This window comes from Ambystoma mexicanum, chromosome 1p (assembly GCF_040938575.1).
Source record: "Ambystoma mexicanum isolate Mex_15411 chromosome 1p, UKY_AmexF1_1, whole genome shotgun sequence".
Taxonomy (NCBI): domain Eukaryota; kingdom Metazoa; phylum Chordata; class Amphibia; order Caudata; family Ambystomatidae; genus Ambystoma; species Ambystoma mexicanum.
In genome coordinates this window covers 964,026,713-964,054,422 of record NC_090921.1, presented here as the reverse complement: position 1 = coordinate 964,054,422, position 27,710 = coordinate 964,026,713, and the positions used below count along the sequence as shown (strand labels likewise).

General features: G+C 44.6%; 1 protein-coding gene across 1 annotated transcript in view; it reads left to right on the top strand.

Annotated features, from left to right (window-relative positions):
* The window catches only part of SLC7A6OS (solute carrier family 7 member 6 opposite strand), a 184,909-nt gene that overhangs the window by 79,016 nt on the left and 78,183 nt on the right, over positions 1–27,710 (top strand). The window contains exon 3 of the mRNA XM_069653667.1: positions 12,234–12,437. Within this exon, the coding sequence (XP_069509768.1) occupies positions 12,234–12,437 (204 nt within the window). The remainder of the gene's footprint in view (positions 1–12,233; positions 12,438–27,710) is intronic.

Here is a 27,710-nt window from a genome sequence, read left to right as displayed (position 1 = left end):
CCCACCGGCTTATGCGCCACCACCAGAACTAGCAGGAAGCTCCCTAGCAGGGACCGGAGAGCGGCTCTCGTGCAGTAAAAACGCTGTGACAGGGGTGAGTAGCTCATCCCTCTGCCCACTATGAACGAAGGACCCAGAACGCCCAAGGGGGGGGGGGCGTAGATGGCTCACACCCCCACACCCTGCAACAAGCACAGACAGGTGGAGATTTGGCAGATGGGAGGGAGAGGACCACCACACTCCAGGAGAACTTGGTGGTGGGGGGAGCCCATCCTCCACCGCCATGCAACACCAGCGGCCCACCCCCCTGGGACTAAAAAGCCTCAACACGCCGGGTGGGGTGACCCCCAAGAAGAGTGAGCACCGGGGAGCAAGGAGGCTAGGATGGGGGTATTATCGGGAGGTCTAGTGGTCCAGACAAGGGGGGGTGGACTGGAGCTGGCAAAGGACCCCCCCCTGCAGACTACCGCCTTCACCCAGCACCACCCCAACCATCCTGAATGCTCTCCAGAGTTTCCATACCAAGACCACATCTCGGTGGTCCCTCACGCCAGCTTAGTGCATCTCAGCGGAGGCCCAAGGAGAGAACCACACCGGAATTGATATTTGAGCGTGGGTCTGAACAGCACAGGGGAGATGCAGTGTGCCCTACCTGACATAACCCACCTGATTGGAGCGAACAAGAAAGAGCAGGCCGGGGATGGGGCTGGAACCAGAGTCCCCTGAACCCAGCAGGGGCCCAGCCTTCTAAGAGTCAACCTCCCTTACACATTAATGAGCTGGGTGGCCCCTCTCCAGAAACTTCAGAAATTTAGTTCACCCCGGCCCCAAGCCCAAAGGTGGTCCAGGCTCCCCCGGTAGTCTTAGCCATGGCAAACAACATGACGTCTGCGAGAAGGGACATGCCGGCGATTCTGGAAAAGCATAAAGGCTTCAGATCCGATATCACCCATAGACTAGATGGACTGGACAAGAATGTGGTCGACTTGGATGGTAGGCTCCAGGGGCTTGAGGCCAATCAGTGCTTGGTAGATCTATTGGAAACACAACTTGACCTGCAGATCTCAGAACAGGAAAGAAGGGAAGAAGAATGCGACCTGAAAATGGATGACTTTGAGAATCGGGAGCGTAGAAACAACCTCCAATTATTTGGGTTTCCAGAACAAGAGTAACCCAACGAGATATTGTCCAGGCAATTAATGGTGCCATCAAAAAAACTTTTCAACAATGAAAAAACCACTGAACCCACCATTGATGAATCCCAGAGAGCGGGGGTGGAACTCTGGGTGGACCCAGAGTGCTGGCGTGGTTCCATTATTACCTGGAGAAAACCAAAATCTTAAAGGTCAGGGCGATGGGGTCCAATAGAATAGGGAGAATCCCAGGTTACCATCTACCAGGACTTTTATAGTCATTCACCCTATCCAGACGCAGCCTCTGTTCTCCTTGACAAAATGGCTCAATACAAAAGGCACCCGCTATAGATGGGGATTTCCCTTCTCCCTGAACTTTGAGTATGAGGGATACAAGTATAACGTGATAATGGAAGACATCGGAAGGGTTTCACGAGAACTAATGGGAGAGTCCTCACAGGACGCATCAAAGGAGGGAGGGGAAATGCAGAACAAGAACCCAAAGACCCAGTGACACACGGCGGATGAGGGGCCAGCTAGAATTCAAGAAGTTAAATCCGCCATCCCCAGGACAGGCCTGAACCCGAAATCAAGGGACCGTTTCTTTCAGCTCCAGAGGGGGACCATTCCTGCCCGCAGGGTGGTACAGGAAGAACACTGAGGGGCGGTGAGGGGCAAAGACTGGTGCCTAGAATGCCTAGTGAATGGGTGTGTGTCGCCAGACTCCTGGAGCGAGGTCAGGGAGAGTGAAGACTACAGCGCTTAAGCGGGGGCGCATGAAAGGGGTAGCGTACAAAGGTGATCTATGGGGGGGGGGCTCAGTGGAACACTATTAAGGGTACAATTATGCCCGGAGAAGGAGGGTAGACTGCTGGTCTGGACCGATGGTGGCGGACATCTCATCAGTGGTTCAGACGCGATCACAGGGGGAGCCAAGGGGGAAAGTTGAAGTTATGTTTATTGGGGTGCGGAGGGGGATTGAGGATTGGCATGGTTTAACGCAACACAGGGGGCGGGAGGAGCAAGTAACCACAAAAAGCAAGGGATGAATCCATGGTGGCCTGAACACAGGGAATCGCTGTGACAGAGATTTAACATGATCTTAAATGAAGCCCCAAATGGCTGACCTGAAAGCTGAGATATCATTAGGCTCTCTAAATGTTAGGGGCCTGAATTCCCCATAGGAAAAGAACCCTAACAATCCGAGAATGTAATAGTTTGAAGCTCAATGTCTTGTTATTGCAAGAATGTGAAGGGGTTGCGGGGGGGAGGGGTCCAGCTATGAAAGCAAGGGCTATTGAGAAAATATACCATGCCTCAAGTGATACCAAACGGAGGGGTAGCAGTGGTGATTGCTAACAAGTTGGGCTTCACAGAAATCTCCACGCTTGGGGGGGGGGGGATCCAGAGGGACGCTATATATTAGTAAAGGGGTGAATAAAAGAATAAAAGAGCAGACCTTGGCCTCAGTCTATTGCCGAAATGAGGGTCAGGACCTACATCAGGATAAAGTGAAAGGGAAGATCCAAACATTTGTAGAAGGGTTCCTGCTCATCGAGAGGGGGGGGTCTTTAATATGGTTCTGGACCCAGCAACAGATGGAAAGGGTGTAGCTCCATCAACAGGATCTAGCGCACAGCGAAAGATGGTAGTCGCTTCGCTCAAACGTTGAACTGGGAGTGGCAGATGCGATGACCAGGGAGGGACGAGCAGACCTGCATACACGTTCCAGGTACATGATTCCTACTCAAGGATGGGTTATGGCCTCGTAGATTCCAACCGGAGTCATAGGGTGACAAAATGAGCTACAGAACCGGTCCCTGGTTGGACCATGACCTGGTTTGGGTCGAACTGGGTGACTGGATTTCAGAGTAGAGAAAGGGGAGATGGCTGTGTAACGACCTACTGCTGAAAGATAGGGAGGAGGCACAGGGCTTGCTGAAATCAAGAAGAGTTCTTCCGGTTCAATGATAACGGGGAGGTAGGGTTAACGACAGTCTGGGATGCATTCAAGGGCACAATAAGAGGGGTGTTAATCCGACTTGGAGCTAAAAAGAAAAGGGAAGGGGAGAAAGAGGAATGGGATTTAAGGAATAAAATTGACGCGCTGAAACCTGGATGCTGAAAACCCAAATCACTCAGATAAACTGGCTGAGGTACAAAGATATAGAGCGCAACTGAGGGATCTGCTCCTATATCAAACGGAGAAAGCATGCATTTCTTAAGCAAAATTATTTGGAACGCGCAGATGAGATACTAGCCTGGAAATTGCGTGAGCAGAGAAATGCCAAGAGGGTAAGGACGATGTGTCAAACAAGCTCAGGAAAGCTATATAAAGACCAACACATAGTGAAGGGGTTCCGTAAATACTGAGAAGGTCTTTATACGACTGAATATGGGTTGGGGCGAGATCCAGATAGACTAATTCCTTGAGGCTCTCCCACCAGAAAAAGCGATGGGGACATCTAATGCTATCACAGCGGACAAAATCATTTCGTCAATAGGGAAGATGAAATCTGGAACATCCAAAGGGGAGGATGGATTCACAGTCTGGTTCTTCAAGACGTACTGCTCTGTCCTAGCACCCTTCCTTGTGCGACTCTTCAACCGAGCACTCGCAACAGGGGTCCTCCCTGGCTCCCTATTGGGGGCCTTGATAGTGGTCATTCCGAACGAAGGTAGGGTCCCGACCTAATGCAATCATATTGTCCAATCTCCCTGTTAAACACAGATGAAAAGATTATCGCAAAAACGCTGGGCATCAGACTTGAGACACTCATGCCATCATTAGTCCACGGGGACCAGATTGGATTTGTTGCTGGTCGCCATGGCCGTGGACAATATTCGGAAAACAATGTATTTAATGCACCTGGCTCAAGATGAGAACCTGGAGGGTTACATGGTCTCCATCGACTCTGATAAGGGGTTCAGGATTGGGGGTACATGGGGAATATACTTGAGCAAATGGGGTTCGGCCTCAACGTTTGCAAATGGATCTCGGCTCTATATAGGGATCCCACAGCAAAGGTTACTGGTTAATGGCACAATGTCGCAACCCTTTCATTTAACCAGGGGAACCAGACGGGGCTGTCCCAATCTCCCCTCTCAGATATGCCCTCAAAATGGAACCCCTAGCAATAGCGATTAGAAATAACCTGGACATTGGAGGCATACGGTCTACTTTAAACTCACTTTTCGCAGACAACATTCTATGTTACCTATCCGAGGTTCAACATTCACTCCCAAAACTACTAGACCAAATTGCCACTTTTGGGCACTACAGCTTCTGCACGCACCCACGATTCCCCAGAGATCACTGAGTGGGATGAGACTTAAAAACAAATTATTTTTGGGGATATGTCTCCCCCCGAGACCTAACCTGACTGGTTAAGGTTAACTGCACCCTGGCCCTAGCAAAATTGGGGGCAGACCTAACACTCTGTACCCCACTGACTCTATCATAGTATGGCAGGATGACCTCTATTAAAATGTCGGTCCTCCCACGACTGTTATATCTATTCACAGCGATCCCCATACGCCTCGCAGACTCCATTTTAGGGAAACCCAACTCCATGATTTCCCGATTTTATATGGCAAGTGAAAAGACCTAGAGTTAAACAAATCACCTTAAAACTCCACAGAGACTTTGGAGGATTTGCCCTCCCAGATTTATTCCTGTATTACAAGGCAGCCCAATTGCATATTATTAGAGCACATGAGAGATCATGTACACTCGCCCCAAAAATATGAGAATTGCTGTGGTCCCCGAGCAGGACTGTCCCAGCAAAACTCGGGGAGCACCCAGTGCAGGGGTTAATATGGACTCTGTGGAAGAATAATGGACAAAATAAGTGCCTTTCCTCCTGGCCATCTCCGATGAGTTCATTGTGGGGACCCCCGATGGGCCTGGGTAAAAGGGAATTTAAACATGCACAACTGTGGTCACATAGAGGACTGGAGAGGGTGGGGCAACTCTTCCTCGAGGGACGGTTTAAGGAGAACGAAGCAGTGAGTGAGATCCTGGGGGAGGAGGCAATGACGGTGTTTTCTTGCGCCTGAACAGCATATTTACAGATCCCAGGGTCTTATCTAATCTCTCCTGCCCATTAACAGCCTTTGAAAGAGTCCTTAACGAGGCCACCTCCAGGAAAGGAATTGTATCCAAAATGTATAGAGTGATGATTGCGGCAAACCTGGAGCGGAGACGAAACTTCAAGCAGTTCTGGGAGGCTGAGACTAGGAGGGAACTAGCCGAGGAGGCCTGGAATCGAGCATACGAGGAAATGTTTAATGGGAATTTGTTTACAGCGACAATGGAACATAACTTTAAAATGTTACACGGTTGGCACCTTACTCCCCAGAAAATGTCTGTTCGTGGGGTGTGCCCCCTCTGTCCCAGGGAATGTGGAATGATGGGTACAGCCTAAAACATGTCCCAAAATCCAGATGTTCTGGTAGAAGGTTCTTAGTTGGATGAAGGATGTGGTGGGTATAGGCCTGTCCCTGTATCCGCTGCAAATGCTCCTTGGGTTCGCAGAGGCAATGTTAAGGGCGGCGGGTGGCAATAGGCCAAAGATGGAAGTGTAGCTCTATCTCCTCAAAGGGGGAAACGGATAAACAAGATGTGGAAATATCTTGGAAAAACTCACAGCGATGGTTAACGATAACATTGAAGCGTTCCACATTGACTGGGGAATGTTAATACTGAAATGGGTGAGAGCAGACCATAAGTAGATGCTGAGAACCCCCATGAGAACTGCCTGGCTCAGCCTGGCGGAGAGTGGGAATAGTGCACTGTGCGATCGGCAGGGAAAAACCTTCTCAGGGGAGACCAGAGAATTTTAAGAGCCTAAACTAAACTCAGTTTGGGCCTCCCAGATTCCTTGGTACTGTGCCAAATATTCTATTTTGACCAGAGACATTGACCATGCTATTGTATCGCCTGTTTTACATACAGTATCTTCAATTACTCCTGTGATTACATCTCGAAGGTTGCAATGAGTCTAAGTATGCAAAGATTTACGCTGTAACCCCATGTTGTGCAAGTTAAGTTGGGAGGGAGGGAGGGAGGGAGTGGGTGGTAGGAGGAGGGAGGGACAAAATGGGAACATTCGTGCTTGAAAAGATGTAAGGCATTACATTTGTTCCATGTTACAAATTGACTACCTTTTTTTTAAAAATATATATATTTTTTTTTTTTAAGGTGTCCTATTCAGATACTTTGCCCAGCTGGCGCATGTATTAATGAGCAAAATTATTAAACCATGTGCCATGTTTGTGTCTTGGAGAAAATTGTCATCTTCTGTTCGTTTGTACAGCTAGTAAGAGCAAAATGGACTAATGGGCAATATGCAAACCCAATTTCCCTAATAAATAATTTGCATATGCTGCTTTTGTACAAACAAGGTTTGTGTTTGATGCCACCATGCATTATATTCAGAAGTATTCATTTTAGTGTCACATTTATTGTTACATGATGGAGAAGTCCCTCTGGCACGTAGATAATGGGCAGATGAGGCAAATGTATGCTGCATCTTTTATAATTAAATTAGCCTTTTTATATTCAATCAATTAAGTTTAAATACTGGCATAACGCCATCACATCCCTCTTAAGAAGTGGTCTTCAAATGCGCAAAGATTGACAAATGTTTGCCACTAAATTTTGTAACAAACCCCTTTTTTGTGGGATTATCCTTCAGAAAAATGTTCTGACCAGTTTTACTCCAATAGTTATTTATTCACATTTCCCCATTAACAGTTTGCAACATTTAAAAACAAATAATAATTGTCACAGAACAAGCCGGAATAAAAGAAGCTTTAACATACTCAAACGCACCATATATAAAAACATGGTCACAAAAATTATGTAAAACCTAGCTTCCATGCATGTCCCAATACGACTGAACAAAAAAGAGGTTCTTACGCAAAACAGAAAAATAATCACAAATTAACCAAAACTTAATCGACTCCCATTTTGCTACTTTCCCTTGCACACCTTCGTTTGAGGGGCATGGGACACATTTAAACATACTATTTGCCTGCTACATTTTGCGGGTCTTATTTCACAGACTTCTCCTTGCTGTCATATGTGTACTTAAGTCTGCATATAAGGCGAAGGAGGGCAGTTTATGTATTGTATGTACATCTTTCTCTCTCCCATTTGACAAGCTCTTGCTATAAGATCTAATTTGAGCTGACTTGAATGTGCCAAATTTAGTTTTTTCCTACCCTCACAACCCCCCCACCCCCACCCGTTCTTCAAACGGGCAGTGCTTTACAACCTCCTTACCACAAGTATTTGTCTTTACCAAGAGAGGCCACAAACTCCCTTACACTAATATTCACATTATGATTAGCAGAAAATCTCTGTAACCTCAAAAAAGTTAAAATCTTAACTGGGCACTCCCAATTCAGCCCATAAGGTGATGCTAGATGTATCTGGAGGGAGTGAGACCTGCTATTTGGTGCAGGATTATATTTTGCAACACCTCCGGGACATGACAGTTCGAGTAAGCACAGAATTTGGGGCCATAACAAACATGGTACCAGACCTGTTTTATTAAAATGATTGGCCCAAACACCGCTCTTCGAGAAGAGTGGACCCCAATAAAAACGAGGTTGCCTAACTCTCCATTATTTAAAAAAACAAAACCGCTATACGGCTTCCTCCTTTTCCTAAACACCACCACTTTTGTTTTTATCATTTAATTTCAAACTATGATTCCCAAAATAGTAATTTGCATATAGCAGTCACTATTGGAGCCTTGCCAGAGTTGGTGACATCCGCGTAAAGAAGTATGCTGTAAGATGTACACTTCAGAGAGGGTGGATTAACGTTCCTAAGAGAAGTACTATGGTCCATGTCTGAAACTAATACATTATGGCTAACAATCATCTGTTTTACACCTTTTTATTGGTGCAGGTAAAACTCTGTATATCAGACAGACACTTATGTGTCTGCATAACACAGTCACATACATTTTCATAAACCATTAGGAGGCCCCAATACAATTTTACTTGCGCCACAAGATGTTTCTATCATTCAAATACTTTATCCAGACCCGAAAAAAGCCACAAATCTGTCTCTTAGCCTTACAGTAGTTCTTCATGATGGTGCTCCGAGTGATTTTCCCCCCCACACCCCTGTACAAAATCCTTTCCTGAAACCCACTTAGGAGGTTTTGAAGATACTGTTACTTTGAACTCGCTCCTCCAGTCTGAGCATCAACCATTTGGACAATATCATACTGACAATTTCCATTATGGAAATTGGCATGTTACATGTGAAGTCCACATTGGACCCTTTTTTTTTATTTTTTATTTACATTTTTTTAAATGTAGGCACAATCGGACTACATTTCCATGAACATGGCATAATGCATGTCTGGTCAACTTCATTTAACAGGTTTTCCAGGATAGGGGACCACCAATATGAGAACCAATATGAGAACCACGTGAATTTTCGAAACAATTAGCCTTTCGAGGGAGGTACTCTTATGTTTGTATGTAAACACAAGTAGACTGGAATGAGAAGATTTTGACAAAACTCAGTTTTTACTGAGTAAAGCTCAAATAAAATAAAAAAAAAAAAAATAGTGTAATTCAAAATCGCGGTCCTCTCTAAAAGCTACCATTATTCCATTGTTTCTCAATTGTGTTTTTTTTTTTTTTTTTTTTTTTTTTTGGTCCTTTAGCGGTTTGTATATGCCCTTTCGAATCTATGAATCTGGCCATCTCTCCAGACACCACTCATTAAGACCTGTTTCTATTTTTTCTTCTTGAGCTTCTGCATGGAACAGTGATGCATCCCTTTCTATAACATGGACCTCCTGACCTAGGGCTGCCATTTGTTAATCTGTCCTGGATAGTTGCAACCAGTGCCTCAAAGAAGGGAACACTTTTCCTTTGGGGCCTCTGTACTGCCATTCAGTTTTAAGAGAATATTTTAAATTTAGTGTGATGCCTCTTTCGAGCTAAGGCATCCTCTGACGGTTGGCAATCTTCATAACATTCCTGAAAACCGTACTCTATGATGGATGGACAGTATTACTGGTCTTTTATGCTTAAGAATGTAATGTAAAGGAGTTGGATAATACCCCATCAAGCTTAATACCTTGTATTGTGGTCAATTTACTTTAAAAAATAAGTAATGATTGGAACGCATGTGCGATCAGCATGCATTGATGAAAAACAAATTGCACTAGTCCTAAATCATAAAAATGAAATATTTAGACAAATATTGACCATTTGCGCTACACCTTAAATTTGACACATAATTAGATGGACAGCGCTCAACACTTTTCTGGTACATATTCTTCTTTATTAGGTTGCCGCCAACACATGTTTCGAATTATATAGACGGGTCTTCAGAGCTTTTGTACCATTGATCCAATCCAATTTTCAAAATTAATACCACAGATCTTGATTTCATCAGCATAAAATATTCTGTATTATACAATACCACCAATTTAGAAATTGAAATCCATATGAAGAGGTACATCCATAATTGTTTGCAAAAAGCGTATCAATTATAATTCCCAGCGTAGGTTGGAGCAGGGAGAAAGCACACAAAAGGCTCATGTTACTTTTTTGTGTCAGCATCACATAATATAAAAACGCAAGGCATTTGTTTTGCCCATACTTGACGAAAAGTCACCTTATTTTACTAGTGTCTTTCTCCACCAACATGGTCATGCGTCCACCAGATACCAACCCACAGTCCATTATTTAAAAAAAAAAAAAGACTACCAAAGTAGTTCACTATTGTGTCTAAAGGAAAATACCTATCTCGTATTGGTTACTTGTACAACCTACAATACATACTTTACCATTGTAATGGTCAAAAGAACCGTAGCCTGTTATATTCTCGAAGTCCTGATTAGCTTCATGCCCTGCAAAATTAATTGTTCATAGGCTCAATGACCTACCCATAACGGGTTATGTCCCAAAGTCAAATGGTACTAATTACCTTAATTGTATTATCCGAATTTTCATGCTCTTCATCAATTGTCTGACAAATGGTTCCATTTGAAATAGTTTTTCAAGCTGAAGGTCACCTGAAATGGTTTATTTTGGGAAACGTATTTATGTGCCTTTCTAAAATATGTGAACACGTAAAATAGATGGGAGTGGTCCTTACCTCCTAATGTGGAAATTCCTTTAAATCTAGACTAGTGTCCTAGTCTTGATACGACGAGTGACTTTGCCTGTAAAAAATGATATTCATGATAATCATTTAAAAGTTGCCTCATTCAACCTACTCATGATTAAGTGCATGGGTGTGCCACCACCAGAACACCTACATTTGATTGCTCCTTACCTCTTAAAGCAAATATTCCTTGAATTCTAGACTAGAACCATTGTCTTCATATGGACAATCAATTTACCTTAAAATAGCCAGTGTTTGTAGTTACAAGCGGCCACGTTGAATCTACTCATGGTCTGCTTCATTAATCCTGCTTCAAAAAATTATTTTGCCAAAGTACTTGGTTATGGAGAGTCTGTTAGACTGCTCTCCCCATGCTGGAGTGATTTGCGGCAATCCGCAGTAGTACTAGTGCCGCCATTTTGGAAACCGTGTGTTTAAGTACTCCGCATGACGTCATAACGTTAATGACCTTTTTTCGAAAGATGTGGTACGTTGTACGCGTTCATATTTATAAACAAACCCACTCATACTTATATTCACAACGTACATCATTAGACAATATAAAAGTTGCCTGCTGACCCAACTTTAACGTTTAGTATTAATATTAATATATTAAAACAGCATATTGCAGAATCCTATATTCCACCTATACCAAAAGGAAAGGGTTTTTCTTTAGATCCCACCACAAATATGTAAATGATATGCAAATTTACCATAATCCACATTAAAAAAACCACAAAAATAATGGGTGTCTTGCCAGCTGAGTTTGGGCATTTAGATGTATCACCATGCCCTCTGGCTCTTAAGGGGCAACCAAAATGCATCTTGCTCAAGTTGATTACTATCCCTAAAGTAATACTGATACTACAAACTCCATCTTTCAAAGAGGATCCTTGTCTTATGTTGAATATATTCTTCCCGATTCTGCACCTAGCCATCCACTACAATGCCATTACTTCACCTCATATACTACAGTGCCATTGCCTCACCTGTCATATTGTAAGGATATGTTTTGATGTTGATCAACAACCATGCTTATGACAATTTACGTATCCACATACTTAGTCATATTGACAGAAAAACCTGCTAGCAATTTAGTGTCTGGCATTGGTCCTTTTAGACTTAGTGAGGGCCAAAGACCTAATTCCGGTATAATGCCCTAATGGTGACATGAAGCAGACAGCTTAAGAATACTCCATTTGCCACTAAAGATCCCAGGAATTCCTCCGGCAGAACCCCAAAGTACACTGGAAAAATCACTGCCCTGTTTGTGACCAATTTTACTGTCCTAACATTTGCACTAAACGTTGAACATATTTTCCGCAAGTACCTGAAGCCCCGGGCAATGCTTATTTAGCCCTACTATAATTTTGAAAATCTTGCCTGTCCCATCTGTCTAAAAATGTCGAACTTGCCACTCAATTTACTCAACATTTCCTGTAAGCAACCACTTAATAAGTAAAGTTAAATGCTATTGCACATTTCCTTTGCTAGAATTGCACATGGTCTAGATAACTGCAAATTAATGTGGTTAGCGATCTTAAGTTTGTTACATTTATAATTTGTGTTGAAATAATGTTCCCACCCACTGAGCACCAATATGTTCCGTCGAACAAAGGATGTTGCTCACCATTTCGTTTGATATACACATTTTACTCATTGTGCACAAAGTTTGGGACTCCTGTTCTACGGTCTGTCCAGAAGGGGTATGACATTCCAAGAACGGTACTGAGTGATGCATAGAGCATGCAGGCATTTGTGTTCTTAAGAAAAAGCTTTCTACTCCTTTTTTATATATTTTTTCAGAGATTGCAAAAATCGGAGATATAACGTGGCCCAAACCTGAATCCCTCCAGTAATTCGATGTAGCAATGTCCAAATGAATGCTAAAATGGAAAGCTTTTTGTTCACAGTCCAATTTCTGCACAAATAATGGCCTTGTCTCTTGGCAGCTGTCGTGTGATCCAGATGTGATTCTCTGCAATTCTGTAAAAATGATTCGAGAGCGTCTCACTGTGTCGGACGCCCCTGAAGAGTCCCAGCATCGAGAAAAGAATGAGGACTATGTCTACGACATTTACTACATGGAGGCCGCAACCCGAGGGTGGATCGAGGATATCCTTTCAGTGAAGCCTTACAACCAAGAGTGCGAATTGGTAAGGAGGAGATTTATTGCATAAAGAGGCAAGTTGTTGGGTCCTTTATTAAGAGACCATGAGATTGTGTTAATCACTGGTCCGTGACACCCAGCAGTCAATTGTGAGATTCTGTTATTGTTGTGTTTCATCATTCCCAACTACCTGTAAAATTAGCAGATCTACAGTTAGTTGGGAATAGAAATGTATTGGGCAGTTTTGAATTGATCCTAATCACTGGCGTTGTTCTTAGCAAACTTCCATGCCATGATTAGTTGATCAGTGGCCTTGGAGAAGGTTAATGGGATAGAAAGTCTTGGTCCTGCCACCATTAGGGGCGGTCCATCCCAAACTGCAAGGCCACATCGCATCTGCACTGGAAGACAAGCAACCCTAGACTCGACTCCAGGCTTGTTTGGCCTTCTCATTGAGGTGCATGGTTGTTCTTTGATGGACTGAGTAAGGGGCCCACTTTTAGGTATACTCTCCTGCACTTAAGGGGACCAACCAACCTCCGGCTGTATCTGTATTGACCATCATGGGATGTGAGATTTTCGGTACCAACCCATTTGCCGCTGCCATTTCTTTTTTTTCTGTGGCATTCATGAGGGGTTAGCGAACATATATATTTGCTAATCCCTGCTTTTTAAGGGCTGTCAAGCTCCCTTCTATGCCCCTACCCTTAAATATATATATTATAGTGCGGCAGTCGCCTCACTATAGTGGAGTAAAGGAAACCCAAACATGGATTTGCTCGCATGACTAATTTGTCTGAAATTTAGTAAAACAACGTTTGAGATGGGCCCCCCGCCTCCCCCACGCACACTAGAAATTTTGGGAAAGATCTGTTTCAAAAATGAAGAAAAAAAAACGCAGTTTCGGCCTACTCTCCATTCATTTTCCAATGGAGAAAAATTCAAAATGCCTGTGCAGCACACGGCAAAAGCTGTTGGATGGAACTGGACCAGGGTCGAAACAACTTGGACATGAAGCATTGACTCGATTGCCAGGAGAGGCCTAGGGTTATTCTGTCCTCTAGCTACATATTTTCCCCCGAAATGATTGCTATATCGCCCATGCTGCTTTGCAGAAAAGAGGTTTTTCAGCAATGGAAAAAGCTGCCATTTCTTTAGGTTTTATTTTTCTTTGTTAGATGCAAGAGATTCGCAAGTATAACTGTAATATCCGGGGTTGGAGGAAAACTGGAAAAAATGACATTTAGTGGAGGGAAAAGGAGGAAATGGCATCAGGCTAAAAGTGTGGGGGTGTAAGAGGACACAAGCTGTGAAGCCTGGGCCAGAGGTATGGGTGGACACCCAAATATCTTGTAACGCACGCCAGTCACACTGGAGCAACTCTTCGGCTTAAGGTAATTAAATGCAGCTGGATTCTTTCCTGTGCAGCAGCGACAGACCGGGTCTGTTGATTCCTCGGTATGGTGACGAAAGTGTCACAGTAGCAGTCGTGAGAAAGGCCCCACAGCTTGGATTTCTTCCATTTGTCACGTTTGGCTGGGGTTTTGGTGCCTTTTTATCAGCTCCAACAAAGGGGATGGTTTTTACCCGGTAGATCTTCCTCTGTTCAGCAGTTTCTGCACTCTGGCGAGGGGACTTGTGCCTTTTGAGGTCCAACTGGAGCTCATTTCTGGGCAGATTGGTCCATGCCGAGACATTAAACGGCAAATGGGTTCGCAGGTGTCCTTTGCGGTTTGCAGCCCTGGAAGGTCTCATCACCTCGGGAGATGGCCCGATTTGTAGCTCGTCTTAGTGGCTGATTGGTTCCACCACCCAAAGCAAAGGAGTCGTCCTCTTAGTAGTACCTCTACAGATGAGAAAACTGGGTCTGGACAGTAGTGGTTCCCTTCAGTTACTGGAAGGGTCTGCAGGCATCTCGGTCATCAGTTCCTGATCTTCTGTTCCAGTGGTTGACTTGCCTTCTACCTGGGGGGCAGGGGAGACATGCACACATTTGGGGTAAAACAAATGCACAATAGTTGGTAGAACACTTCCACTGCCACCAGCCATAACTGTAGGCTTGTCATTGTGACTATGAAGTCACAGGAGCAGAGAGAAGGGGGATAGTAGCTATCCGTTAGCACTCCACATAAGGTGGTGTGTGCTAATCTCTCTTAGTATAAAGTTTTAGGAAGGATACTAAGTATCCCTCTTTGCTTAAGGACAGTCGTACTAGCATCCCTGTCTCAAAATCAGTAAAAACCCTGGGAGTTCACCTAAACTCCAACCTCTCAATGACTACACAGGTGAACGTGATAGCGTCTGCTGCGGCTGATCAACGTGGAAAGATCCTTCATCTCCGAGTCTTACTGCCACACCATGGCGAGAGCAATTATCGGCTCCCGGCTTGATTATTGCAACGCCCTCCTAGCAGGCACCAAAATATCAGTATTCTCCAGACCCTACAAAACGATGCCCTTAGGGCAGCCACCGGCATTTCCAAAAGGAAGCACATCTCAGCGGCCAGGAAGAAAGTGCCCTGGCTCCCCATTAAAGAGTGGATTATCTTTAAAACACTCACCCTTTCGCACAAATGCATCCACACACAGCCCCCATCTACCAATCTCAGAGAATCTCCAAACCCTTCTCAGACAGGCCCGTCAGAACCGCATACACCAACCGGACCACCATTCCCAAGTCTCTAAGGTTTCGGGCAGGAGGCTCCAGTTTCCCGGTCATGGCCGCGACACATTAAAACTCCCTACCTCCCCACCTCAGAAGCATTGACTCGCTCCTAGCTTTCCTGAAAGGGATAAAAACTCGGCTGTTTGTATAACGTTGCCTCTCTGAGGTGAGCACTCACTGTATAATTATGATAATTTAACCTGTAACCATCTATGTCTAACTATATTGTGCCTTTATGCTCACTGTAACCCAGAGCAATGAAATGTTCCTGTAACTAAGACACTCTCTTGCAACAGCGCCTCAATGCCTAAGGGCTGCTGGTGCGCTTTACAAATAAATAACTAAATAGCTCTTGGGGTTGTGGGGTGGTGGGAGGAGGAGAACCCAGAGGATCCCCAGCAACACTGCACTTACGGTGCTGTGTTCTGCAAAAGTTGCACAGAAACCACCTGAAAGATAGACTCCATAGATTAACTGGAAGAACAGAGTTCCCACAGTCCAAGATAAAAAGGAATGATTGAGGTGGGAAAATGATTCCCTTATTCAAGATGGAAAGTAAAATGTCCAGAGGTCCAGCAAAAAGTGCCGGAGGGGTGGGGGGGGTCTCACTAGGAGAGGGGATTAATCCGAAAACTGAAATCTCCCCGACACTCGGCTCCCTGTCCCCCCCCAAACTCCCAGAGTAAGGGGCAGGAGGATCTAATACACTCCAAGATGAATCTCTGGTTCCAGTTGGTCATACTTTCTGGAGAGACCATCAGCATTCTTATGTTTGGTACCTGACCATTGCTCCAACTCTAAATTAACAACCTGAGCAACTTTGGATTTTCTCCCTTTATCTGCATCAACCACTGTAAGGGTTGGTCTGTTTGAATCCTGAAAGTATATCCATATAGGTATGGCCTAAACGTCTAGAAGGCCCATACTATGGAAAAACATTTACGTTCAGTAGTAGCCCACCTGGTTTCCCTATCTTTTAGTTTTCTGTTAATAAAGCAGATGGGGTGCTCCCTGCCTTTGCCATCAAATTGACACAAGACTGCTCTATCCCTGTATTGGAAGCTTCAGTCTGGACTAAGAAGGCCCAAGTATAATCTGGAGCGTTCAGCTCTCAGCACTGGAACTTTATAGAGGGCATCTTTCAGCCCCTGAAATGCTTTCTCAGTCTCCATTACACGTTACCCTTTTGGGGGTATTTAGGAGAAGACAGTATTCAGAGGAGAAGCTATGGTCCCATAGTTATCAATGAAGCTCCTATAATATACTGTGAGTCCTAAGACTCTCACTTGTGTTTGAGTAATAGGGGTGGCCCACTCCCACCCCTGTCCGGCTTGTACCTTGCTGGATAAGGGTTTGATCTAACCTCCTCCTACATCATGCCCAAGGTAGACCACTTTACTTTGCCCAACTTGACACTTGCTTGCCTTGATGGTCGGATTGGCCTGATGAAGAGCTTGCAACACCTGTTCAAGATGGATAAGATGCTCTTCCCAAGTAGGGCTGAAAACTGCACTGTCATCCAAGTATGCCATGCAGAATTTCTCTAAACCATTCAGAACATGAATTACCATTCTTTGAAAAGTGTTGGGTACATTTTCCAATCCAAGAGGTAGGACCTAAAACAGGTACAGGGCTTCTGGGGTAGAAAATGTCAGTCATGCCAATTTGCCAATAACCACTTGTCAAGTCAAATGTACGGATGCATTTTGCTGAGCCCAGTTTATCCACAAGTTCATCTGTCCTTGGCAAAGGATGGGTATCATTTTTGGTAACTGAATTCCATGCCCCATAGTCCACACAGAACCTTTCTTTGGTACATGCTTTTGGCATGTACACAAATGGGCTAGCCCATGGACTTGTGGAGTGTTCAATTACTCCAAGGCCAAGTATCTTGTTGAACACTTCTTTAATGTGATTCCTTAAATGATCTGACATACTGTAGCCCTGCTTTTCACAGGTACACTATCACCAGTGTCCATGTCATGCTGGCCCCAAGGGTTTAAGCCTGGTGTAAGTCAAGACAGAGGGGCAAACTGATTTAACAAAGATTTGAACTCCCCCTGTTGCTGGAGTGTCAAATTAGAAGAGAATTTAACTCCTTCTATAGACCCATCTGAAGGGCGTCGCTTTAGAAGATCTGACAAAGGCTTGCTCTCCTCTTCTTGATCAGAAGCTAGAAGCAATGCTCCTATCTCTGGACTAGAGACCTAGGCCTTCAGGCGGTTGGTATGAAAGACCCTAGGGGCCTCCTTGGGGTTGCCTAGGTCTATCAAATAATTAACCTCTTCAAGTTTGGCTACACTCCTGACGTGCCCTGTCCATTTGTCTTGTAAAACTATTACTGGGAGCATTATAAGAACTTGTTGATCTGGATTATGTTTTGGTCATGCCAATATTTGACCAGAGTCTGGCCAGCTGTCACTTTTTCTGAAGCCTTTGTCGTCATGTGTGCCATCCTCTGTCTGAGGCTTAGCACATAGAAAGTAATTCGTACTCGCTTTAAGGTTGGAGCACTCTTAGACCTTTTAACAGGGTCAAAGGGGCTAAAGCCCACTCTGGCTTGAGGTACCTCTCTGTAGACAAAAAGAAGGCATGGCAGTAGAAGGTCCTGTGGTCTTCTAAAGCACCAATCATAGTTCTATTTAACGGCTACCAACCCATTTGTTTGAGGGTAGAAGGATGTTGAGAACTTGTTCAGCTTTTCTACATGGCCTGCATGTAGTGGGGCATATAATTTGACCCACTTGTTGGATACAACCTCCTTAAAAACATTCTACTCTGGTATAAAGATACCAAGTGGGGCCTTAGCCATTGCCTGAGCAGTAACAGTTCTCATTGGTATGGCTTCAGGGTATCTTATTGCATGGTCCACTACAACCAATATAAATTGGTTGCCTAAAGAAGTTGGAGGGTCTAGGGAACAAATAATGTCAATCCACAACCTCAAAAGGAACTCCATACTGGGAGGGGGCACTCAAGGTGCCACATTCTTGGATCCACTTTTGCCAGACAATTGGCAAGTGTGGCTGCTCCTGCAATGTGTTTCTACTTCTGCTCCCATCTTAGGCCAGTAGAAGTACAAGGAGTCTCCTCTTTGAGCTCAAATGACCAGCCAGAGGGACTGCATGGACTAATTGCAGGAATGTGGTTCTCTGGTCCTGGGGTACCACCAGTCTCCTGAGGTCCCCCAGAAAAGATTCCACAGGTTCACTGTAGAGGAGGCCATCCTCCCAGTAGAGCCTATGCTTCCCAGGTTCTTGCCCTGTACTCTGAGAAGATGCCAGCTGATGCAGACCTTCAAGATTGGGATTATAAAGAGAAACTAGGGGTTATATGCTGACCGTGTGCTAATTGATACCGTTATTGAGGATTGTTACAAGCAATTCATACAAATTGGATCTGCAGCAACTACACACTTCCACTGGACCCCCTAGAAGGAACCAGGACACACATTGCTAAGGTATAGGAATCGAAGGTGAAATCGGTGCGCTGATCCAAATGAGTTCACGAAGAACAGTAATCGATATGAATACAGAATGATTCTTGGACTCAAATAGTTAAAACAATTAAAAGTCTTTATCAGGAAAATCTTCAAAGAACAGCTGACACGTGTTTCGACCCTCACGGTCGTTCTCAAGGCTGTACAATTAACAGATTCAAATAATTTGACATGGTTGGTATGACAAGATATTGGCATTATTCGAAAATGGCAAAAAAAGGATAAGCAAGGCATTAACACAATTGGTTAACAAAGTTAGATAATTGGGAATGTTACCATACCATGGTTCAGTAGTGCCCTTCTTTCCTTTGCAGACTCTGGATTTCTCCTTGTTCTCAGTGGGAAGGTCTCTCAAGGTTGCCTCCCTTGCTTTACTTGTCAGCTCCCTTCTCTTTTTAGAATGGGGCTTTGGTGTGCTGGAAACTACACCCAGGGCCTTTAAGTCATTGCCTAACAGTACCTACCAGGCACCTCAGACTGAACACGCACGACCAGTACAAGTAAGTACTTTTCAACACTTGTTATACTTTTCAAAACAGAATCCTTTACTTATCCAGTCCTTCCCTATTCTATTGCATGAGTTCACTCGGGTTGCAGAAGAGGTTCCCTGGTGGTCTAGGAGCCAGCTTTAGGCAGGGTGAGATAGGCTTCTGTTGCAGTCAAAAGTCAGAGTTCCTGTGGAAGACTGTTCAAACAAGTAAGTAGTTCACTTTAAAGTTATTAGAGTCCAGGGACTTCTGAGAAGACACCCTAGGAGGATTCCAGCATTGGGCCTGGGTGAACTTACACGAACACCCCAAAGCTTTACAGAAATCCCGCCGGCTTAAGTAAATACCCCAGCCAACAGTACCTTAGCACGGAAGAAGAGTTCAGCAAAAAGACTTGTCTGCTGCCAAAAACCCAGTCGATTAATTCTTTTATCATGAAGATTAAAGACAGGCCACTGGAAGGACTTTTGCTAGCAGGGATCACGGGAAGGCTCTAGGCAAGAGGTTTTTCACGTGGTTTACTCGGTACAGAAGAGGTTGCGGGGGGGGGGGGACTTCAGTATCTGCAGCCAAAACATGGTGACTGAATTCCTTGTCATGAAGACTGGACACTGCAAGGGCTTCTGCAGCAGGGATCAATGGGAAAGGCTCCATGAGGAATTTCTTTGCGGCTGGATGTGGCTCTGTGGTGTTGGAGCCTTTTTCAGGAGCCAGAAAGAGACCATATTGCTGGTTGGATTCTCGTCACTTGCCAGGTCCAGCACTCTGGTGAGGGGACTTTTCAGACTCGATTCATGTCTTTGGAGGTCCAGCAGGATTCCACCCAAGGTTCAGCACGATTCGGAAGACCATGCACAGCACAATGGCTCGAGGTCCCATAGTATTAGGGCATTGCAGCCCGGAAGGTCGCAGCACGACGTGGGATGGCTCAAAATGCAGGTCTTGAGTCTAGTGATGGGGTGCACAACTGATTTTGGCAGATGGCCGAATGTACCTTACATGCAGCCTATAGTGGGCCGGAAAGTAAATGTGGGAGGGGCGCAGGCGCCTTTTCAACCCCCAATTTTTTTTTTAGACACATGGAAAAAGAATACCTTTTTTGGAGGTGTACTGGTCTTTATTTGTATTTAAAACTTCCATTTTGTAGTACACATTTTCCGTTATCATTTCTTTCTTTGCAAAGCACATATTGGCACTAGAATAAATATGCAAATCATGGAGGATGAAACCGTGAACCAGACCTACTTGATCAGTGAAAAACATTGCAGCGTTTCCCAGCTGTCAGTTTCTGTAGATCGGGCTCGAGTGATGTTGTTCCTACTCTCAGGATAGCATGGAGATGTTGGTCAGTGAGTCTTGTCCTTGGGCTGGATTTAAGTATCTTCATTTGCGAAAAAACATGCACACAAATGGAAGTACTGCCAAACATTGATACCATCTTTAATGCTTCCTGTGACAAATTGGGGAATTGAGCAGTGTTCAGAGACTGATAAAAGGCTAATAAAGGCATCTCTGTGCTTATTTTTGAGGGCACTACAGCACTGAAGTTCAATCACTTCCAGTTGAAAATCAGGATCTGCAAAATGTTTTAAAGGGGGTCGCTTTGATTTGAATTGTGTGAAACGATTCTCAAAAACATTTAGCAGTTCCTTCAGGACCTTCACATGCCGATACCATCCTACATACTTGTCATTAGGGGGTGGGGGGAATCTCTGCACATGCAGGTAAATTTACCAGCATCTCTCTCTCCAGTTGGGCTGTCAGAAGCCTTAACATTATTTCAAAGGCACAAACCTCAAACAGATCTGATATTAGATGTTGGCTTCCTTGCAACTTTAAATAATTCGAATGGCCTGTCAGGTCAGTCAGAAAAGAGAAGTCCGCTACCCAGTCCATATCTTGCATGACAGAAGTCTCCATTCCCTTTCCATCAAGGAATGCTTTTATTTCCTGCCGTAAAGCAAAGAACCGCTTCAGAACATTGCCACGACTAAGCCATTGAAAATCAGTGTGATATAGGACATCACCATAATACGCCTTTACCTAGTCTAAAAACGCCTGAAACAATCTGTGATTTTAAAAGCGTGCACAAATAAAATTAACAGTTTTCAAAATGAAGTACATGACTTCTGTGAATTTCAAATGTTTTCCACGTATGATGCAATGATCATTTTTTTTTTTTTTAGTGGACAGCCTTCTCGCCCAAGTGTCTTTTCAAGCAGCCAATAAAACCATTTTCCTCCCCAACCATGGCTCGCGCACCATCTGTCGTCACGCCTACCACAGTATCCCATGGCAAATTTAAATCATCAAAGATATTTTTGAAACGCATTAAAAATGTCAGCACCAGTAGTGAATGAAAAGAAGAGTTGGGCTGTGTCACTTGCATCTGTGCTCTAGAACAAACATCCTTACATTGCATTTTCAGTTGGCTGTCACAATTGTCAGCCATGTCTACAATACGCAGCTGGATACTCATCCGTGAAAGGGGAACATTTGTAAAAGCATATATTCTTTCTTTACACACTGCCTCGCAAATATACATCAGGCAGTCTTTTACGATATCCCCATCTGTGAAAGGACATGCTGACCTTGCAATAAACTGTGCAACCTTCTAACTCGCAAAGGTGGCACATTCAGATTCTTTTTCTTTCTGGCCAAAATCACCCTGTTGCTTAGTCTGCTGTGTTTTTAGCTCCCCAGCTTTCTTAATTCTTGCTTCCCTCTGCAAATCCTTATATTGTGAATGTTTTGTTTCACAATGGCGGCGGATATTATATTCCTTGGACTGCTATGCACCGAGACAAATGAGACACAAGTACACATTAGGTTTGGACTCGATGGGGGGGGGGGGAAACTTCAGTCCACTCATCCTTAAATTGACGGTGCTCCTGGTCAGTCTTTCTTTTTTTTTTTTCTTTTTTTTTTAAACTGCACTGGTCTTTGGCAGGGACATCTTTTGGAGCACAAACAGTGATTAAATGCACCGTGGGGCCTGTGTACTGAGATGGAGTACCAACGATAAAGGGCAGGTTCAATGGTACTTCGGGGAAGATGCAAACTCAACTGTTACCACTAGGACGGTCCAAGTCTAGAGTATATACAAATGGTATACTTTTTATACAAGCCTAGAAGCGACAAAAGAACAATATCGGATAAAGAACATAGCCTTTCCGGCATACCTTTTCATGCACTTATTGATGGATACTTCCTTCAAGAATAGCGGGCTGCATAGCATATCAAACTGCTATGTTTGAGATTAAGGTGGTGAATGCAGGGATTGTCTGGCCCTACTACAGTAGCCATTTGAAATCGTGGCAGAGCTGCGCCGTTCACACCCCACCTTTTGAAACTAACATTCAGCCAGAGTACAAAACGTAGAAACCGGCACAAATGCACTATCGGAAGCCTCAAATATCTAGAAAAGTCATTTTTGCAAAACTAAAACTACCATAAGGTGTACATGACCTGGAAAGTTAGTGCTCAATATAGGCAGTGGCTGGGACAATATTTTGGACTGCTCTACTTTGCTGTTTGGGTCGGCCATACTCTTGGGAGTATAGCCTTCGTTGGGTCACGTTTCAATAAAAGGCCAAGGGGGTTCATATCTTAACTTTGCCTGTTTTTAGCTTTATGTTCAAAGAGCCACGCAGAGAACCCAAGCTACTGTACTATCAAACAGTTTTTACCTGGTCGGGGGTCTGAAGTCTAACGTTTGCTCCCAGTTTTCTAGGCTGTCTGCATGAAAGTGGATCTGTGCACTTTCTTGATCGTTCCCCTATCTGCTGCCTTGTCTATCTGGAATTGGGAGATGAGATCACATTATTACAAAAAAACACCACATGACGGCTACTAACCGAAAACGCAACTTTGAGAAGCTCATCCAACTTTGAGAAGCTCATCCAAACTGCCCCCACAAAACCTTTTAACAATTGGCCACACTTCAGAATGAGTAATCTGTTCTCACAATGCACATTTTCAAAGCGTGAAGGCAGGAGGAAGCGCCCAACTGGTGGACCAGGTGGACTTTCTCTACCAAATGAGCTCCTTTTGAAAGAGGCCAAGCCCAGCAGGAAGACGAGCCCCATGAAAACACGGCTGGCCGCCTCCTACCAGGGCACAACACTGCTCCCTGCCCTTTGTGCCCTTGGTAGGCCTGGAAGGGATTACTTCACCCAGGTCATAAGCAGGCAAAGAAATGTACAGCTGTGTAGGAAGAGGCAGTATCCTAAATGACCAATAGTGCTACATTTGCAGCTTCTTTTGTCTCAAATGAGATGTGCTATTACAAATCTCATGTGTGCATTCAACAGTCATCCTGTCTCCCCATTACATGTTTGTGCAAACCAGGGGGTGTTTCTGACAAATGGGATGTGCTTTAAAATGTTCAGAATACAAACTTTCCCCTGGGTGTCTTTCAGTTGGCACAGATGGGTGTGCATTGCACAAGTATACACCATGCATGCATGCATACACCCATACAGACCCGAACCACCACACCCCAACTCGGCATACAAACTAACAAGCATACATCATGCATACATACATCCATACAGACCTGAACCCGTCCCCCTCCCAACCACCCCACTCCCCAACTCTGCATACAAACTAACAAGGATACACCATGCAACCATACAGACCTGAACCCCCCCCCCGACCCCTGCAAACATACACTACCCATCCACACAAAAACAAACATACAGGCAGACCCGACACACTAACAGGCAGGACAAAACAGCATGGTGGGACGTAAGTTGTGCACCCGTGGTCTAGTGGATCCCACCAAGCTCTGGGCCGGGATCGTACATTTTGGGATCCCCAGGTCGATTGGAAGGAAGGGTAACAGCAGGCTCCGGTTACACAGCTGGCTCTCAGGTTGCTGGAAATCGATACGGCCGTCATTTCTTTAACTCCCTCTTCGGTTTCAGCTCCAGTGGTCGACTTGTCAGCAGCTTGGTTCAGAGGAACTACAGCACAACCTCTGCATTTTACAGCAAGGGGCGGTCTGGCTGTCCAATCAGGACAGCCAGCCCCCACTGGGAGTTGTTCCCTTTCAGGCAAGGTGGAAGAGAAACGGCTGCAGAGTTGTGGGCTCCAGCTCGCTTCCTGCCTTTCCAGAAACTCTGGAGCCTGGGTGGAGAATAGGATTCCAGCCAAAGACCAAAAAGCTACTGAGGTCGTTCCCGCCTAGAATGGCAGGGGAAGACCTCAAACAGCAAGCACACGAGAAATGGTGGAAAATGGTGGCCACCATTTTAGCAAAATGGTTGCCCTTCTGTGCATTACTGAGGCTGAATTAACAGCCTGCGAGTAATTAAGACTAAAGTCATAAAAGGTAGTTGGACTACCACCAGCCATTCAAGGAAACTTGCAAGCGTATCAATATTTTACCAGGCAAGTAAAAAAGGGGTTACATTGTGTCCCCCAGCATTCCACAAAAGGTGGGGTGTGCTGGCTCACTATATTTAATGTAAAGGGGGATGAAAATCGCTCTTTACTACTTGGGACCTGTAGTTTACCCAAGTACATGAAATAGAGCCCATAGGGGCAACCCAGCCTAAGCCCAGACCTTGTAGGAAACTATAACTTCAACCATACACTATCGAGCGACATAAAATGGTCACCCATAAAGAGTAAAAGGCAGGTGGGGGGGGGGGGATTCCCCTTCACCTAGGGACAAGGTAAAATAGTTACCTAGTCTACCTAGTCAAAGCAAAACGTTCTGGGGGGTGGCACAGGTCAGGAAGATTTATCGTTGATATGAAAATCTTACCGAACTCTCACATAAACCTTGCACTTTACATGTAAATTCAAAAGTTCTTAGCCGATCCAGAATATCAGTTTTTACATCCTACACACTCGCCAAATCCTTGGGGAGACTAGTCTTCCCGAACCTCGGTGTCTGGCAGTGACGACTCTGAAACATCTTTTTAGTTTTTGTACAGTGAGATTAATCGGAGCCTCGGCTTTAAAGCTTTCCATTGTTACAGTGATTTAGTAGTCACAGTATAAGTAAACAGGCTTGTGGATGGATTCGTTAGACACAGGTACAACCAGGAGTCCATGTAATCCAGGGAATCTGTACAGGTAAACGAAAAGGAAATAAAAAGAATACAATATTTGATTGAATTTCGGCCGTACGAAAATTACATACGGCTGAAAATGTCAACAAAGTCCCCAATTCGTTGTCATTACAGTGAACAAGGGCAGCAGGGGTGTCCCCTGCACCCTTGTCACTAATGTCGGCAGGGGTTGCGGGAGCGTCCCCTGCACCTGTCACAAAGTTTAAAAAAGAAAAGGCGACCCTGCAGCGCCGGTTCCCATCCACGCAAGTGAAGGGACCCAGCTTTGCAAAGGGATGCAGGAGATGGCGGCACACAAGGTGTGCCACCCACAGGGAAGTAAGGGGCTGATGGGCAAAGGGGTAGTTCGAAATGTCCGGGGAGAAAGTTATTTTCAGTGTAATAATTTTATTTTTTTTTCCTCTCTTGAACATTTCAGGTACGTTTAAATCTCAGTAATCCAACACTACTCGATCCCAACAGCTGTAACACCTGTGTTAGGGGAGTTTTCCTAAAGTCCACTTAAAGTACGACTATAAAACTATCCCTTGGTATACAGGTCCCCAACGCTTTGTATAAGTCTGTACTACCCAAAGGATTTGGTAGAATGGCAGAGCAGACAGGCTTATTTTAGGAGGAGCTTGTAGGTAAGTACACTGAACCCAGGAAATACAATATCGCAAATAACACTACAGTTCTAGTAAATTAAATATATATATTTTATATATACAAGGCTGGTAAGTAAATGCTCTTTTAGACTAACCAATACACACAGGAGTAAGTCACAATACTTTTTAAGGTGACTCCAATTGTAGTTGCTCACGGTTACAATTGTTACAGAGAGTGACAGTTCTGCCGTATTATCGGTACTACCGCGTGCTCGCATAATTACAGATAAATGGTAATTTCATTCATGTAATAGTCACAACCGACAAAGTCTGTAGGAAAAGGTTATTCACACTTGAGCAATATTATACATTGTAGTAGCACTTTTCAAGGCTTCTAATGCTTTGTAAATCCAATACTTAACTAGCCAAAAGTCAATGTATTAGTAGAACAAAATGTCTTATGTAGCAGCAGGAAAGGTAAATGTTCCTCAGGATACTTTAGACACAAGAATAAAATGCTTAGCAAGATAACACAAGTTAGAGAGCCTGCAAGGGACACCCTAAAAGGACACAAGCTGTGAAGCCTGGGCCAGAGGTATGCGTGGAAACCGAAACACCTTGTAACGCATTCCAGTCACACTGGAGTGACTCTTTCGGCTTAAGATAAGTTCTACCTTTAGGCCCAAAGTACCTTAGGTTAGAAGAAGTAAATGCAGCTGGATTATTTCCTTTGCAGCAGTGACGTACCTAGTCTCTTGATTCCTCGGTATGGTGACGAAAGGAAGGACTTTGAATGGGATGTCACAGCAGCAGTTGCGATAAAGGACCCACAGCTTGGATTTCTTCTGTCTCGCACATCGGTCTGTGGTTTTGGCACCTTTTTATCAGCTCCAACAAAGGATGGTTATCGCCCGGTCGATCTTCCTCGGTTATTCAGTCCTGCACTCTGGTGAGGGGACTTCGATAAGGGGGATCGTGGCTCTGGAGCTCACCAAAGTTCTGGGCAGATTTGTCCACGGCAAGATGTTGCACTGCAAATGGGCCAGAGCTTTAATGGTATTTCTGGTTTGCAGCCCTAAACTGTCGCATCACCTCAGGAGATGGCTCGATTCGTAGTTCGTCTTGGGGGCTAGTTGGTCCCACCAGCCAAAGGGAAAGGAGTCCTTTTTCGGAGCTCCTCCAATCGGGACAGCCAGCCCCCCAGCAGGAACCTGTTCCATTCAGGCACTTTGGCAGACAAAGAGTGTGAAACCTCTCCCCTGCCTTTGCAGACACACTGGAGCTTAGGGGGTGGGGGGAGACGCACAAGACACACCCCTCTCCCCCCTGGCTAACAAAGGACAACCACACAAGAAATGGCGAAAAAAGAAAGCCACCATGTTGGAAGATGGTCTGTGCTAATCTCTCATAGGAAAACGTTTTTAGGAAGGATACGAAGTATCCTTTTCTTAAAAACAGTAGTTCTTGGGGGGGGGGGGGATAAAGAATGTCAATGGAGAACCAAGAGGGTCCCCAGCAACACTGCACATGGTGTTGCTGCAAAAGTTAAACACAGATGCTTTAAAGAGGTATGGAGGAAGGCTGACTCCATAGACTAATGTACAATAGAAGGAACAGAGTTCCCAAAGTCAGAGCAAAATAAGAATTAATAGGGGGGGGGGACAAGGTCCAGAAGTCCAGCACAAGGTGCGGAGGGGGTCTCGCTAGGAGAGGGAATTGAGGATTAAATGGATACATCTCCACAACATTCCAAAGGAAACCTTTTGAGGGAACATGTACAGTGGACCCGGCCAAAAGCCATGACCGCAGGCCATGGCCAAATCCATGGCTAGAGGCCCGTATCGTATCAAAAATGAAGGTATAATAAAACCCTTGAAATTCACTGAAAAACTTTAACTAAAGTGCAGTTAAATTGAGCAGATTTAACGCAACAAAACCCTTGAAATTCCACGGATGTGGGAAGTTATGACCACCCTAACTTGGCGCATTCCTGTTGCC